Here is an 18104-nt window from a genome sequence, read left to right as displayed (position 1 = left end):
AAGCTGATGATAGTAAAATGGCTTGTGCGAAACACTAAACTCTGTAATAATAGTGGCTGACAGAGCAAAAACAAGCAGTCTTTCCAAGGACAATGTGTGACGTATTATTGTTCATGTGATGACATGCTATTTATAAAATAATTAACTAACTAGGTTTATAATTAAGTGATTAAATTAACCCTGTAACCATTAACTCAGTAACCTGGGGCACCATGGGAAAAGTTTGTTTAATGAGTAACCGTTTCCAGAATTCACTCAAAGAATATCTCGTAAAGTTACAATGTTTTCGTCATAACGTCTTCATTTAACGTTAAATAACATAACAAAATCGACATTCATTTTCATTCATTCCATCTACCATTGTTACCACCATTTTGGCTGATGAAATATAATGTCCCAAAGTCCATGTATTTGATGTTCTGTAGTTTTTGGCTGTAAACTCTTAAGGCACACACATTTCAGCTGCCTTATAATTTACGACGGCCGTGAGGTCATAAACCCCCCCATCAATCCCTCTATTACCTCTCCCTCTCTGCAGGAGGGAGGGATATCTCTGTAGAACCGTGATCCATTGTAACCTGATCCTCACAGGCCAGTCAAGACAACAAACTCCACTCCTCCTCATGTTCCCCCACTTCCAATTCCCAGCATACATCTCAGCTTTAAAGGCACGCATCACGGTATCAAGAGAATCCACCCTTCTCAACAGATGCTAGGTTAGGCACAGTGCAGGTGGGTGGGCGGATGGGCTGTATGGAGCCAATGAGTTCAAAATAATTGTTCCAAAAGAAAAAAGTAAATAAAGAAAAAAAATATTGTATGCGAAAGTTGAAACTGGAAATGTAATAGCTGAATTGTATGAACAAAAAAATGTTGAATTCAAATGTACTGAACATTATTTTGAAAGCATTCAGTTGATGTCTGCATCCAATCTTAGTTTCTTTGGTCAAAAAAAGTATTTTCACTCTTGGTTCTTGTCCTTGCGATGACAATTTTTTCCATCTTCCTTCAAGTCATCTTTTCTCTGCACCACGTTTTTGTACTCTTTGACGTGGAGGCAAGGTTATGGGGGATGGGTGCATTTTTCATGGTAAAAAAGGTCATGGAGATCTGCTTCTTGAAAACTACTTTGTTTTTAGCAGTTGGTCCCCTGTAGTATAAGCTTAATCTCTCTCTGGTCCTTCTATTTGCATTGTGTTATATATATATATATATATATATATATATATATAAATAATTTAGTCCGCCAGATCAGAGGCAGTAGGGATGACCAGGGATGGTCTCTGTTTAGTGAGTCCGCCAGATCAGAGGCAGTAAGGATGACCAGGGATGTTCTCTGTTTAGTGAGTCCACCAGATCAGAGGCAGTAGGGATGACCAGGGATGTTCTCTGTTTAGTGAGTCTGCCAGATCAGAGGCAGTAAGGATGACCAGGGATGTTCTCTGTTTAGTGAGTCCGCCAGATCAGAGGCAGTAGGGATGACCAGGGATGTTCTCTGTTTAGTGAGTCCTCCAGATCAGAGTCAGTAGGGAGGACCAGGGATGTTCTCTGTTTAGTGAGTCCACCAGATCAGAGGCAGTAGGGATGACCAGGGATGTTCTCTGTTTAGTGAGTCCTCCAGATCAGAGTCAGTAGGGAGGACCAGGGATGTTCTCTGTTTAGTGAGTCCGCCAGATCAGAGGCAGTAGGGATGACCAGGGATGTTCTCTGTTTAGTGAGTCCACCAGATCAGAGGCAGTAGGGATGACCAGGGATGTTCTCTGTTTAGTGAGTCCGCCAGATCAGAGGCAAACACGAGAGCATGTTGTTCTCGTCTCACGGACAGCGAAGTCCAACCCACATTTTGATATAAAACATAGTAGTGAGTTCTGTATCTAGCACCCATAATAAACCTAAGTGCGCAATGATAAGTAGTATCCAGCGATTTAAGTGTTGATGCCGTAGCATGCATGTAAATAATATCCCCATAATCTATAACAGACAAAAGTAGCTTGCACAATTTGTCTTCTATTTGTAGAGGACAAACATGTCCTGTTTCTATAGAGGAACCCTCGCTTGATTTTTAGCCATTTACAAAGTTTGTCAATATGCAATACTTACAGATTGCACATTGTGCTGGTTTAAGTTAATTTGTATAAAACCAAACTGGTCTATACATTTTGCCAAGATTGATGCAATCATTTTGTCCACAGAGGAAACATCCATTAAAGATAAACTACAATATCTTCACCTCTGCAACCACAAACAAATGAACTAAGGAACTATCAAACACCTCTTCAACTTGATGGCAGTGGGAGGAGCCAGGTGCGTCTCACAGGCAGGCAACCGTTGACAAGCTTGTCATTCATTTGATCTGTGAGGGCCAAAAGCCATTCTGTGGTCAAACAACCAGCTTTTAAAAAATTGGTAACCACCCTGCATATTCTAGGCCATGACAGTGGCCTAGAACATCAACTCCCTCAGCATCAATGGTGTGCATGTCACCTGCTGAACCTCATTGCAACAACAGATTCTGAGTTGGCAGAAAAATTGTGATAGCTACAAAAGGTTGTCCAGGTGGTCTTTTGCCAAATATCAAGCCATGTGGAATAAAACGGGTTGGTCAACCTTAGCTGCTGAAGTTGTAGGGAATGAATGCAAACTGCAGTTTATCCGTCCAAATCAAACACGTTGGAACTCAACTAAGGGTCAACCGATTATGATTTTTCAGCGCCGATACCGATACCGATTATTGAATGACCAAAAAAGCCGATAACGATTATTCGGCCAATTTTTTATTTTTTTATTTGTAATAATGACAATTACAACAATACTGAATGAACACTTATTTTAACTTAATATAATACACAAATAAATCAATTTAGCCTCAAGTAAATAATGAAACATGTTCAATTTGGTTTAAATAATGCAAAAACAAAGTGTTGGAGAAGAAAGTAAAAGTGCAATACGTGCTATGTAAGAAAGCTAAGGTTTCATTTCTTTGCTCAGAGCATGAGAACATATGAATGCTGGTGGTTCCTTTTAACATACATATTCCCAGTATTAACAATATTCCCAGGTGTAACGGTTTTCTTCCTGGGAAGGAGAGGAGGACCAAAATGCAGCGTGGTTATTTATAAACATTTATCCCCCCAAGGTGCGGACTCCCGGCCGCACACCTAAACCCATAGGGGAGGGTCTGGGTGGGCGTCTGTCCATGGTGGCGGCTCTGGCGCGGGACGTGAACCCCACTCCAACACAGTCTTAGTCCGCTTACTTAGCGTCCCTTGAGTGGCGACCCTCGCCGCCGACCTTGGCATAGTAACCTTAACAAAGGGCCCCACTGGACTGAGGGGCAGCTCCGAACTGAGGGACAGCTCGGGACTGAGGGGTAGCTCGGGACTGAGGGGTATCTCGGGACTGAGGGGTAGTTCAAGACTGAGGGGTAGCTCAAGACTGAGAGGTAGCTCAGGACTGAGAGTAGCTCAGGACTGAGAGGTAGCCCAAGACTAAGAGATAGCTCAGGCAGGTTGACGGCTCTGGCGGATCCTGGCGGCTCTGGCGGATCCTGGCTGAATGGCGGCTCAGGCGGATCCTGGCTGAATGGCGGCTCTGGCGGATCCTGGCTGAATGGCGGCTCTGGCGGATCCTGGCTGAATGGCGGATCCATGCAGACTGAAGGATCTGGCGGATCCTGGCAGACTGGCGGCTCTGGCTGCTCCATGATGACTGGCAGCTCTGACTGCTCCATGCAGACTGGCGGCTCTGGCTGCTCCATGCAGACTGGCGGCTCTGGCTGCTCCATGCAGACTGGCGGCTCTGGCTGCTCCATGCAGACTGGCGGCTCTGGCTGCTCCATGCAGACTGGCGGTTCTGGCTGCTCCATGCAGACTGGCGGCTCTGGCTGCTCCATGCAGACTGGCGGCTCTGGCTGCTCCATGCAGACTGGCGGCTCTGGCTGCTCCATGCAGACTGGCGGCTCTGGCTGCTCCATGCAGACTGGCGGCTCTGGCTGCTCCATGCAGACTGGCGGCTCTGGCTGCTCCATGCAGACTGGCGGCTCTGGCTGCTACATGCAGACTGGCGACTCTGGCTGCTCCATGCAGACTGGAGACTCTGGCGGCTCATGACAGAGCGGAGACTCTGGCGGCTCATGACAGAGCGGAGACTCTGGCGGCTCATGACAGACCGGAGACTCTGGCGGCTCATGACAGACCGGAGACTCTGGCGGCTCATGACAGACCGGAGACTCTGGCGGCTCATGACAGACGGGAGACTCTGGCGGCTCATGACAGACGGGAGACTCTGGCGGCTCATGACAGACGGGAGACTCTGGCGGCTCATGACAGACGGGAGACTCTGGCGGCTCATGACAGACGGGAGACTCTGGCGGCTCATGACAGACGGGAGACTCTGGCGGCTCATGACAGACGGGAGACTCTGGCGGCTCATGACAGACGGGAGACTCTGGCGGCTCATGACAGACGGGAGACTCTGGCGGCTCTGGACAGGCGGGAGACTCTAGCGGCTCTGGACAGACGGGAGACTTTGCTAGCGCTGGAGAGGAGGAAGGCTCTGGCAGCGCTGGACAGACGGGGGCACTGTAGGCCTGGTGCGTGGTGCCGGCACTGGTGGTACTGGGCCGAAGACACGCACCTCAGGGCGAGTGCGGGGAGCTGCCACCGGAGGGCTGATGCGTGGAGGTGGTACTGAATAGACCGGACCGTGCAGGCGCACTGGAGCTCTTGAGCACCGAGCCTGCCCAACCTTACCTGGTTGAATGCTCCCGGTCGCCCTGCCAGTGCGGCGAGGTGGAATAGCCCGCACTGGGCTGTGCAGACGAACCGGGGACACCATGCACAAGGCTGGTGCCATGTACGCCGGCCCAAGGAGACGCACTGGAGACCAGATGCGCAGAGCCGGCTTCATGGCACTTGTCTCGATGCCCACTCTAGCCCGGCCGATACGCGGAGCTGGTATGTACCGCACCGGGCTATGCACCCGCACTGGGGACACCGTGCGCTCCACAGCATAACACGGTGCCTGCCCGGTCTCTTTCGCCCCCTGGTAAGCACAGGAAGTTGGCGCAGGTCTCCTACCTGGCTTCGCCATACTCCCTGTGTGCCTCCCCCAATAAGTTTTTGGGGCTGACTCTTCACGCCGCCGTGCTGCCTCCTCATACCAGCGCCTCTCCGCCTTCGCTGCCTCCAGCTCTTCTTTGGGGCGGCGATATTCTCCTGGCTGTGCCCAGGGTCCTTTACCGTCCAATTCGTCCTCCCATGTCCATTCCTCTTTGCGCTGCTCCTGCTGTCGCTTCTCCTCCTGCACCTTGGGGCGGCTACACTCCCCTGGCTTAGCCCAGGGTCCTCTCCCGTCGAGGATTTCCTCCCATGTTCAAGAGTCCTGTGTCTTTGGCCGCTGTTGCTGCTGCCCGTTACCACGCTGCTTGGTCCTGTTGTGGTGGGTGATTCTGTAACGGTTTTCTTCCTGGGAAGGAGAGGAGGACCAAAATGCAGCGTGGTTATTTATAAACATCGTTAATGAAAGATGAAAACGTGAACACAATACAAAATAAGAAAACATGGAAAAACCGAAACAGTCCTAACTGGTGCAAAACACAGAACGGAACAATCACCCACAAAATACCTAAAGAATATGGCTGCCTAAATATGGTTCCCAATCAGAGACAACGAACACCTGCCTCTGATTGAGAACCACTCCAGGCAACCATAGACTTACCTAGAACACTCAACTGAACACAACCCCATAGACTACAAAACCCCTAGACAAAACAAGACACATAAATCACCCATGTCACACCCTAGCCTAACCAACATAATAAAGAAAACACAGAATACTAAGGACAGGGCGTGACACCAGGTAAGAAGTTTTAGGTTGTAGTTATTATAGGAATTATAGGATTATTTCCCTCTATACCACTTGTATTTCATTAACCTTTGACTATTGAATGTTCTTATAGGCACTTTAGTATTGCCAGTGCAACAGTATAGCCTCCGTCCCTCTCCTCCCTCCTCCCTGGGCTCGAACCAGCAACACAACGACAACAGCCACCACATCCAAGCAGCGTTACCCATGCAGAGCAAGGGGAACAACTACACTAGAAGGCTCAGAGCGAGTGACGTTTGAAACGCTATTAGCGCGGGCTAACTAGCTAGCCATTTCACTTCGGTTACACCAGCCTCATCTCGGGAGTTGAATGGCTTGAAGTCATAAACAGCGCAATGCTTGACGCACAACGAAGAGCTGCTGGCAAAACGCACGAAAGTGCTGTTTGAATGAATGTTTACGTGCCTGCTTCTGCCTACCACCGCTCAGTCAGATACTTAGATACTTGTATGCTCAGTCAGATTATACGCAACGCAGGACACGCTAGATAATATATAGTAATATCATCAACCATGTGTAGTTAACTAGTGATAATGATTGATTGATTGTTTTTTATAAGATAAGTTTAATGCTAGCTAGCAACTTACCTTGGCTTACTGCATTCGCGTAACAGGCAGTCTTCTTGTGGAGTGCAACGAGAGAGAGGCAGGTCGTTATTGCGTTGGACTAGTTAACTGTACGGTTGCAAGATTGGATCCCCCGAGCTGACAAGGTACAAATCTGTCGTTCTGCCCCTGAACAAGGCAGTTAACCCACCGTTCCTAGGCCGTCATTGAAAATAAGAATGTGTTCTTAACTGACTAGTTAAATAATGGTATATAAAATAAAAATAATTAAATCGGCAAATCGGCGCCCAAAAATACTGATTTCCCATTGTTATGAAAACTTGAAATCGGCCCTAATTAATCGGCCATTCCGATTAATCGGTCGACCTCTAAACTCAACATACCTGGCTGTGGAGAGGATCACACGTATCATACAAGCAATTCTTTGAATCAATGTAATGTTTTCCTATTGTAGCAATATTTATGATCCATGAAATGTTAGGATTCTAAGATGTATTACATTTACCTTACCTTATCTTTCAGGCTGAGCCCGGCAGAAATGTCCTTCTTGAATGAGTACTGCAAAGTGATGAAGCCTTTGGTCTCAGCTTTGAACATTCCAGTCTGAGACCAACAAGCATATGGGGTGGCTGCTGCCAGTGATCTTCTTACTAAAAACAAAACTTCAAAGGCTGGAAGCATCTTGCCAAATGTGCCTACCACTTATCATAGCCAATCAGAACAGTCTACAAAAAGTGCTTTGAGAAATGATGGAGGAGCGACAGCTTATTGCTGCTGTACGTCGTGGACTGACAAAGCTGATGTCATCACAGCCGGTGTGATTTCTTTACTCCAAAAAGGTTTGCACCTCATTGTCCATATGGTGATATCTTTTGTTCTTTGAGTCTTTTCTTTACTTGTTTTTTCTTATGTTCTTCTTTTTTCATTATTTAAGTTACATGCTGGTGCTGGACAATAACCTATGCATATACTGGAACTATGTTTGGGTACAGCCAGACATGGACTCACCTCAGCATTAGAGTGTTTGTTAGGTCTGAATGTATTTGAACAACTCAAATCAATCTCAGTATCTGAGAATAACAAGTGTGGAAGTATGTGTTAGAGCTATTGCAATGCCAATAATATGATTGTGTTGCCAGCCACATACAACAGAGTTGGCTGAAACACTGAATATGTGAATGTTGTGTTGTTTCCAATGTACAGGTTTGCCGTATCTTAAGAATCATCTTGACACAATCACACAGGACCAGACTGAGCATCTAAGGCAACATTCATCTGATGAAGAGGATTTATTCTCATCACTGACAACCAAACGGTCAGAAGGTACAGGGGAGCTTGGTAGTGCATTGGACAAAATGGATTTACCAAATAACTTCACAGATCTTCATTGTAAAGGGTTTAAACACGTTCCCATGCTTGTTCAATGAACCATAAACAATTAATGAACATGCACCTGTGGAACGGTCGTTAAGACACTAACAGCTTACAGACGGTAGGCAATTAAGGTCACAGTTATGAAAACGTAGGACACTAAAGAAGCCTTTCTACTGACTCTGAAAAACACCAAAGGAAAGAGCAGGTTCCCTGCTCATCTGCGTGAACGTGCCTTAGGCATGCTGCAAGGAGGCATGAGGACTGCAGATGTTGCCAGGGCAAGAAATTGCAATGTTCATACTGTGAGACGCCTAAGACAGCGCTACAAGGAGACAGGACGGACAGCTGACCGTCCTCGCAGTGGCAGACCACATGTAACAATACCTGCACAGGATTGGGACATCCGAACATCACACCTGCAGGACAGGTACAGGATGGCAACAACAACTGCCCGAGTTACACCAGGAACACACAATCCCTCCATCAGTGCTCAGACTGTCCGCAATAGGCTGAGAGAGGCTGGACTGAGGGCTTGTAGGCCTGTTGAAAGGCAGGTCCTCACCAGACATCACTGGCAACAACGACGCCTATGGGCACAAACCCACCGTCGCTGGAACAGACAGGACTGGCAAAAAGTGCTCTTTACTGACGAGTCATGGTTTTGTTTCAACCAGGGGTGATGGTAGGATTTGCATTTATCGTTGAAGGAATGAGCGTTACACCATTACATCCAAGGCCTGTACTCTGGAGTGGGATCAATTTTGAGCAGGAGGGTCCGTCATGGTCTGGGGCGGTGTGTAACAGCATCATCGGACTGAGCTTGTTGTCATTGCAGGCAATCTCAACGCTGTGCGTTACAGTGGTACCCATCCTGCAGGCTCATCCTGACATGACCCTCCAGCATGACAATGCCACCAGCCATACTGCTCGTTCTGTGCCTGATTTCCTGCAAGACAGGAATGTCAGTGTTCTGCCATGGCCAGCGAAGAGCCTGGATCGCAATCCCATTGAGCACGTCTGGGACCTGTTGGATCGGAGGGTGACGGCTAGGGCCATTCCCCCCAGAGATGTCCGGGTACTTGCAGGTGTCTCAGTGGAAGGGTGGGGTAAAATCTCACAGCAAGAACTGGCAAATCTGGTGCAGTCCATGCACTGCAGTACTTAATGCAGCTGGTGGCCACACCAGATACTGACTGTTACTTTTGATTTGACTATTTCTAGGTATGTGTTTGGGTAAAATGACAATTTTTGCTTTATTCTATAAACTACTGAAAACATTTCTCACAAATGTCAAATACAAATATTGTGGTCAAAATAACAAAAAAAGATGCAGTGTTGTCAGACCTCGAATAATGCAAAGAAAATAAGTTAATATTAATTTTTAAACAACACAATACTAATGTTTTAACTTAGGAAGAGTTCAGAAATCAATATTTGATGTAATAATCCTGATTTTCAATCACAGCTTTCATGCATCTTGGCATGCTCTCCACCAGTCTTTCACATTGATGTTGGGTGACTTTTTGCCAATCATGGTGCAAAAATCCAAGCAGCTCAGCTTTGTTTGATGGCTTGTGACCATCTTCCTCTTGATCACATTCCAGAGGTTTTCAATCACCGGTCCTCCAACAAATTTCACAGTGGTTGCGAGACATGGTGGCTTGTAGGCCTCTCCAGGTCTCGCACCCACTGTGAAATTTGGTGAAGAATCGGTGATGATATGGGGGTGCTTCATCAGGGCTGGATTTGTTTTTGTGAAGGATGAATCAAGCCACGTACAAGGTTGCCCTGGAAGAAAACTTGCTTCCTTCTGCTCTGACAATGTTCCCCAACTCTGAGGATTGGTTTTTCCAGCAAGACAATGCTCCATGCCACACAGCCAGGAAAATCAAGGTGTTGGTGGAGGACCACCAGATCAAGACCCTGTCACGGCCAGCCCAATCTCCAGACCTGAACCCCATTGAAAACCTCTGGAATGTGATCGAGAGGAAGGTGGATGCTGAAGTGGTGAAGTATGTGGTCCAAGGGCTCCAACCATTCACTGTTATAGAACAAGAACCATTCAGAGTGTTTGTGCAGGATCTGCAGCCTAACTCAAAGATAATATCAAGGCTCACACTATGCTCCAGGATTGATGAAGCATCCAAGGAAATTAAGAAGGTGACTGAGGCCATGATCGGAGTTGACCACATTGCCACCACCACCAGAAGATGGAGCTTCATTGGTGTTACAGCCCATTGGATAGACCCTGACAGTCTCAACAGATGCTCCACAGCACTGGCCTGTAAACGGTTGAGAGGATCGCACACCTTTGATGTGTTGGCAGGCACCCTAAATGACATCCATTCGGAGTTCGCAATCCGGATTAAGATTATGAGAGCAACAGACAATGGCTCTAACTTCTTGAAAGCTTTCCAAGTTTTTGGAGAAGATGAAAACAACGAGGCAGTCGAAACAGTGGGTGGTGGTGAAGCAGCTCAGCCAGGACAGGACGATGGTGAAGAGGAACAAGAGGAGATTGAAGAAGTGGAGTTTGTTGATGTGGCAACGATCCTGAATGAAGATGATGGTTTTGAGTACCAGCTGCCAAAGTACCAGCGTTGTGCTTGCCACCTACTCAACTTAGTATCTACAGTTGATGCCCTGAAAGCAACATGCAGTGAGGCTTACAAAAAAAGTGTCCTGTTCAACATTTGGCAAGTGTCAAGCACTTTGAAACAAATGTGGAATATCTACACTTGCAGCCGAAACCGTTGAAGATACTTGCAACGACCAGCTGCTGTGCCGGAATGCTACAAGGTGAAACTCTTGGTTCATGGCTGTAAAAAGACTCCTGAGGATCATCAAAGACAAAGGCGAGGCGGCCATCAGAGTTCTCTGCACAGACCTCGAGGTTCCAACGTAAGTAAGAATTATGTATTATTTTATCATAATGTAAGGTCTTGAATATCGTCTAAATCTGTTGCAGTGTTTCCTGACCTTTTGCTTGGGGACTAATAACTTTCCCATATTGTAGCCCTACTCTATAACTTAGTCAACTACTCATCCAGCCATTGATTATTGTAGTTAAATCAGGTGAAATAGTTAGTGGTCCCCTTTTGTAGGTAAGGAAACACAGTTTTATTATTATTTTTTAATTCACTAGTTCAATCCAGTTGAACTCGCCTTCCTCACAGAGTATGCTGCCACCATGAGCCCAGTCGCAAAGGCCATCAACATCCTGCAGGTTGAAACCAATGTCAAGATGGGGTGGCTACTTCCAACTATCAACCTGCTGATCACAAAACTTGACTGGATCAAGTTGTCCCTGAAGTACTGTAAGCCTCTGGTCAATGTGCTACAACTGGGACTGAAGAAGCGCTTCAGCCACATATTTCAAGACCCTGAGCTGATCGCAGGTGCAATCCTTCTCCCCAAATTCACAACAACGTGTAAAAATGATGACGCCACCATCAGAATGGTTAAGACAACATAAACAATATTTTATTATACATGAACAACTTTGTATATTGTACATTTTGACACTTGATAGATTTGAGAAACACCCATTTAAACTACATTCCTGACTTTGTGGTTCAGTACAACCTATTTAGCCCAGTTGCTTGCTTTATATAGATGGGGATGGATTAATGTAGGCTCACAACAATTATAACTGCATCATTTCTATTGTCATCTCCCTTGTATTTCAGGAATGGATCAGTTCATCAGATGAGCAGCTTTCTGCAGCTAAGTGATGGCACCAGTTCATCAGATGAGCAGCTTTCTGCAGCTAAGTGATGGCACCAGTTCATCAGATGAGCAGCTTTCTGCAGCTAAGTGATGGCACCAGTTCATCAGATGAGCAGCTTTCTGCAGCTAAGTGATGGCACCAGTTCATCAGATGAGCAGCTTTCTGCAGCTAAGTGATGGCACCAGTTCATCAGATGAGCAGCTTTCTGCAGCTAAGTGATGGCACCAGTTCATCAGATGAGCAGCTTTCTGCAGCTAAGTGATGGCACCAGTTCATCAGATGAGCAGCTTTCTGCAGCTAAGTGATGGCACCAGTTCATCAGATGAGCAGCTTTCTGCAGCTAAGTGATGGCACCAGTTCATCAGATGAGCAGCTTTCTGCAGCTAATTGATGGCACCAGTTCATCATATGAGCAGCTTTCTGCAGCTAAGTGATGGCACCAGTTCATCAGATGAGCAACTTTCTGCAGCTACGTGATGGCACCAGTTCATCATATGAGCAGCTTTCTGCAGCTAAGTGATGGCACCAGTTCATCAGATGAGCAAGCTAAGTGATGACACCAGTTCATCAGATGAGCAGCTTTCTGCAGCTAAGTGATGGCACCAGTTCATCAGATGAGCAGCTTTCTGCAGCTAAGTGATGGCACCAGTTCATCAGATGAGCAGCTTTCTGCAGCTAAGTGATGACACCAGTTCATCAGATGAGCAGCTTTCTGCAGCTAAGTGATGGCACCAGTTCATCAGATGAGCAGCTTTCTGCAGCTAAGTGATGGCACCAGTTCATCAGATGAGCAGCTTTCTGCAGCTAAGTGATGGCACCAGTTCATCATATGAGCAGCTTTCTGCAGCTAAGTGATGGCACCAGTTCATCAGATGAGCAGCTTTCTGCAGCTAAGTGATGGCACCAGTTCATCAGATGAGCAGCTTTCTGCAGCTAAGTGATAGCACCAGTTCATCAGATGAGCAGCTTTCTGCAGCTAATTGATGGCACCAGTTCATCATATGAGCAGCTTTCTGCAGCTAAGTGATGGCACCAGTTCATCAGATGAGCAGCTTTCTGCAGCTAAGTGATGGCACCAGTTCATCATATGAGCAGCTTTCTGCAGCTAAGTGATGGCACCAGTTCATCAGATGAGCAGCTTTCTGCAGCTAAGTGATGTCACCAGTTCATCATATGAGCAGCTTTCTGCAGCTAAGTGATGGCACCAGTTCATCAGATGAGCAGCTTTCTGCAGCTAAGTGATGGTACCAGTTCATCAGATGAGCAGCTTTCTGCAGCTAAGTGATAGCACCAGTTCATGAGATGAGCAGCTTTCTGCAGCTAATTGATGGCACCAGTTCATCATATGAGCAACTTTCTGCAGCTAAGTGATGGCACCAGTTCATCAGATGAGCAGCTTTCTGCAGCTAAGTGATGGCACCAGTTCATCATATGACCAGCTTTCTGCAGCTAAGTGATGGCACCAGTTCGTCATATGAGCAGCTTTCTGCAGCTAAGAGATGGCACCAGTTCATCAGATGAGGACTTCATCTCTGCCATGAAGAGGTCTCAAGCACAAGAATGCTCCAAACAGCTGGACAGATACATGGCCTGTTCGGCTGATGATATGGAGTTGCGCAAGTCCTTCCCAGCAGTCTGTAAGCTGTCTCTGAGGCTGAACACACCCTTACCTACCTCAGCTGCCTGTGAAAGGCTGTTCAGTATTGCAGGACTTGTTTTCAGCCTCAAGAAAGAAAGGCTGGATTCCAGAAACTTTGAAAACCAGCTTTTACAGATTTTTCAGCGTCAAGCAATTACAGCTTAATGCTAACAAGCCCACGGACAGGGATGCTTTGTGCGTTTTGTTAATGTATGTTTAAAATTAACAAGTTATAGGTGTCCTTGTTAAAGGTATGACCTGACACTGATTTCTAATACAGTTCCATCAGTGGTGATGTCCGCATATTCCTACAGTGAGGTTGTGTGCAGTTCTGTAGATATACTTTTTATGAGCTCATCATCTACATTTTCTATAGGATGTTGTTTCTATAGCAAAGTGACTGATTGTAACTGCTTATGTTTACTGGCTATATTCCTTCACTAAGACATACTTCTATTTTGTCTGTACGAGTTGTATTTTCAAGTGTTGCCAATTTGAGAATGTACATTCTTTTCTTTTATCTGAACACTTCTTGCATCCGTAAGACTGTTACCTTTCAGAAAAACTGAAGCTCAAACCTGACTGTTTTGCTTTTTGGATTTATGGCTCTTACTTTTGATACTTAAGTACATTTAATATCAGGTGCTTTAAGACTTTTACTCAAGTAGTATTCTAATGGGTGACTTTCACTTTTACTTGAGTAATATTCCAGTAAGGTATCTTTACTTTTACTCAAGTATGGCTTTTGGGTATTTTTTCCACCACTGTTCATCAGCATTTTCCCTCGATGCTGAAGCAAACTGACTGCACAACAGTGTCATCACACCAACCACAAGGCTTTACATCTCACAAGAGCTTTATACTGGTAGTTGGAGAGCAGGCATGCCACAGTGAAGAGCTGTTTGATGCTTCCTGCAATAGCTAGGGGAATGTTGGCATCGAACAACATCCTTTTCGTGCCGAATCACTCGCTCCACATGGATCCTCAGACAAGTGTTATTTGGCTCTGTTTTAAGAGCTATGGACGACGGTATACCTTCCCTGGTACAAGGTCATCGATGAGGAACCCCTTGTTGGCCATTACTGCCATGTCCTCGGTGAGATAGTGTTGGATGCCTGACGGTATTTGTTGCTGATGGAGCCTACATACAGTGAGGAAACAAAGCTAATCGCCTATGAGGAGCTATTCCTACTAATGCGTCCATTTTGCAGTGGGATTTGTAGTTGGAGAACATCTCATTCCTCAGCAGATGAGAGGACGATGTCTGACAAGTTCTGTGCAGTCAGTAATGACCTGCGTGTCTGGGTAGCTTTTTAAATTCCTCAGGCATGTTGGCTTTTACTTCCTCTTGTGACATCAAGATGTTCACTGCTCTGAGCTGTGTGTAGGAAGTTGGCCCACTTGATGATCCTACTGACTGTAGAGGGATGGATGTGAAAGTGTTGGCCCAGGTCTCTGTCCTTAAACCGCAGAGTGAGATGTGTGAGGAAGAGGAATAGCTCATCCACTGGTTGCAACGCTGTCTCAGTAAACACAGGCAACACACATATCTAATTGATTAGTTTGATGTCATTGCTGTACATTTCTATCAAATAACTGTTGTTGGTTTTATAGGTCCTGCACAGCCATTTTGTTGGCAGCAGCATAATAATGTTTTAAAGAGGTTGAGTGTGGATGCATCGTGTGTGTATTTAATGTAACATTGTTGTATTGTGTATTTTATTTAACATCGCATTCAAGGAAATTCTTACTGTATTGATAACACAATGTTTAAACTATTTTACAACATGAAAATTATCAAAATCATGCCAAGTACTTGGATGAAAGAGTGACGACCTCATTCCTCAGTGGCCATCAGACTTAAATAGTCACCAGTAGCTGGCCGTCGCCCAGTACCCTGTCCTTAACTTAGTTACTGTTTCTAGCCGACTATCACCTGGTACTCTACCCTGCACTGAAGGTCAACCGATTAATCGAAATGGCCAATTAATTTGGGCCGATTTCAAGTTTTCATAACAATCAGTAATCAACATTTTTGGACACCGATTATGGCCGATTACACTGCACTCCACAAGGAGACTGAGTGGCAGGCTGACCACCTGTCACGTGAGTGCAGCAAGGAATCAAGGTAAGTTGCTAGCTAGCATTAAACTTATCTTGTAAAAAACAACCAATCTTAACATAATCACTAGTTAACTACACAAGGTTGATGATATTGCTAGTTTATCTAACTTGTCCTGCGTTGCATATAATCAATGCGGTGCCTGTTAATTTATCACTGAATCACAGCCTACTTCGCCAAATGGGTGATTTAAGCGCATTCGCGAAAAAAGCACTGTCGTTGCACCAATGTGTACCTAACCATAAACATAAATGCCTTTCTTAAAATCAATACACAAGTATATATTTTTATTGCCTGCTAACATGAATTTCTTTTAACTAAGGAAATGGTGTCAATTCTCTTGCGTTCTGTGCAAGCAGTCAGGGTATGTGCAGCAGTTTGGGCCGCCTGGCTCGTTGCGAACTGTGTGAAGACCATTTCTTCCTAACAAAGACCGTAATTAATTTGCCAGAATTGTACATAACATTGAAGGTTGTGCAATGTAACAACAATATTTAGACTTAGGGATGCCACCCGTTAGATAAATACGGAACAGTTCCGTATTTCACTGAAAGAATAAACGTTTTGTTTTCAAAATTATAGTTTCCGGATTTGACCAAATTAATGACCAAAGGCTCGTATTTCTGTGTGTTATTATATTATAATTTAGTCTATGATTTGATATTTGATAGAGCAGTCTGACTGAGCGGTTGTAGGCAGTAACAGGCTTGTAAGCATTCATTCAAACGGCACTTACCTGCATTTGCAAGCAGCTCTTCACTGTGCTTCAAGCATTGCGCTGTTTATGACTTCAAGCCTATCAACTCCAGAGATTAGGCTGTCAATACTATAGTGCCTATAAGAACATCCAATAGTGAAAGGTATACGAAATACAAATGGTATTGAGAGAAATAGTCCTATAATTCCTATAATAAATACAACCTAAAACTTCTTACCTGGAAATATTGAAGACTCCTGTTAAAAGAAACCACCAGCTTTCATATGTTCTCATGTTCTGAGCAAGGAACTTTAACGTTAGCTTTTTAACATGGCACATATTGCACTTTTACTTTCTTCTCCAACACTTTGTTTTTGCATTATTTAAACCAAATTGAACATGTTTCATTATTTATTTGAGGCTAAATTGATGTGTTCATTCAGTAGTTTTAATTGTCATTATTACAAATATATCTATAAAAACTGTCAGCTTTTTTTGATTCTCCAATAATCGGTATTGGTATCGGCGTTGAAAAATCCTAATTGGTCGACCTGTACCCTACACCTTAGAGATTGCTCTAATTGCATAGTCATTGAACACTGTTCACCTGAATAAAGTGTACAGACTGTTTTACATACAGAGCCTTCAGAAACTATTGACACCACTTGACTTTTTCCACATTGTTGTTTTACAGTCTGAATTTAAAATGGATTAAATTGAGATTATTTTGTCAATAGCCTACAAACAATACCGCATAATGCTCCGTTTCCCAAACTCGGTGCTCGGGACTCCAAGGGCTCGAGAATGCCGAGAGTGTGCAAAGCTGTCATCAAGGCAAAGGGTGGCTGCTTTGAAGAATCTAAAATATATTTTGATTTGTTTAACACTCTTTTGGTTACTACATGATTCAATATGTGTTATTTCATAGATTTGATGTCTTCAGTGATATTCTACAATATAGAAAATAGTCAAAATAAAGAAAAACCCTTGAATGAGTAGCGTGTCAACGTTTGACTGGTAATGTATATATATATATTTTTGTTTCAATGTGCATCACTTTCACTTACAATAAAAAAAATATTTTACGTAATTTTTTCTTTTGAACAAATTGACTCCATAGGGTACCACAAGGAAGAGAGGATAATTATGTAATGTGTTTGTGAATTTAAAAGGATATTAATGAAAGAAGGGGGGTGCGTGTGTGAAAGTGTGTGCGTAAAGCAAGATTCACTGAAAGAGGAGAAGAAAGAAGAAAGCACACCAGTGAAACAAAAAAACAAACATAAAAATAAAAAAACCGCTGACTTCTTACTTTCTCCTGCCTTGGAGGGGAAATAACCAGTGATTATCAAATCAGTTACAACCTCTGTGTCATAAATCACTGCATATGAGAGGAAGAATGACACCTCATTGCCGCTTTGTTGCCCTTTCTCTCCTCTCCTTTCTGCATGTCTTTCTTTTCCCGAAGAGCCCTCTCATGAATGATTTAAAGAGCGATCTGTTTTCTGAGAGAAAGCCGTCTCTCTAGCTGGAAGTTAACCTCTGAGGGGAGGAGCTTGCCTGAGGTAACATATAAGGGGCGTGGAAAGCCACAGGGTTTACTCAGGGCCAATCCTTGCCCTTCTGCCACCATAGGCAAGACCAAAAAATGCCACCCCCTGCAAAACTAGAATAGTCCCAGTGAGCAAAATTAAGTTGAAAAGATGTCTAAAAGACATATTTTCTAGACGTAAAAAAATACGTATTTTCCGGACATTGAAATCAGGTACATTTTTGGTTCTGAAGGAAAGTTGAAAATAAGTAATTTATAGATTTCTATGTTTGGGCCAAATCAAGACAGGACAAAATCTGAACCAAACATCGAAAGCCTATGATAGGATCAGATTTGGTCTGGCCCGGACCAAAAAATCTATGTCTGTGGACGTTGAAATCAATCCGGGTCTGGACTGCACCGAATCGGAACCAAACATAGACGTCTAGTATTGGTTCAGATTTGGTCCAGACCAAAAACCAAAGTCCATGGATGGTCCGGAACTGCACCAAAAGACATCCAAAAGGCATCAGCATCAGTCCATGCTTACTGAGGTAC

General features: G+C 44.6%; 2 protein-coding genes across 8 annotated transcripts in view; one reads left to right on the top strand and one right to left on the bottom strand.

Annotated features, from left to right (window-relative positions):
- LOC139388422 (netrin-G2-like) overlaps window positions 1-18104 on the bottom strand; it is a 166035-nt gene that overhangs the window by 110410 nt on the left and 37521 nt on the right. The gene's annotated exons all lie outside the window — the stretch shown is intronic.
- On the top strand, window positions 7934-11252 carry LOC139388626 (uncharacterized). Its single transcript, XM_071135398.1, has 2 exons — window positions 7934-9047; window positions 9292-11252. Exon 2 carries the CDS (start codon window positions 9588-9590, stop codon window positions 10581-10583), a length of 996 nt encoding a protein of 331 aa, XP_070991499.1. The 5' UTR covers window positions 7934-9047; window positions 9292-9587; the 3' UTR covers window positions 10584-11252.

The sequence above is a fragment of the Oncorhynchus clarkii genome, chromosome 29 (assembly GCF_045791955.1).
Source record: "Oncorhynchus clarkii lewisi isolate Uvic-CL-2024 chromosome 29, UVic_Ocla_1.0, whole genome shotgun sequence".
Taxonomy (NCBI): domain Eukaryota; kingdom Metazoa; phylum Chordata; class Actinopteri; order Salmoniformes; family Salmonidae; genus Oncorhynchus; species Oncorhynchus clarkii.
Note: the sequence above shows the minus strand (reverse complement) of the source record. Positions and strands in the feature narration are given on the sequence as shown.

Bases quoted from the DNA above. Each gene is read 5' to 3' on its own strand.
- LOC139388626 (XM_071135398.1), top strand. From the start codon at position 9,588: ATGAATCAAGCCACGTACAAGGTTGCCCTGGAAGAAAACTTGCTTCCT.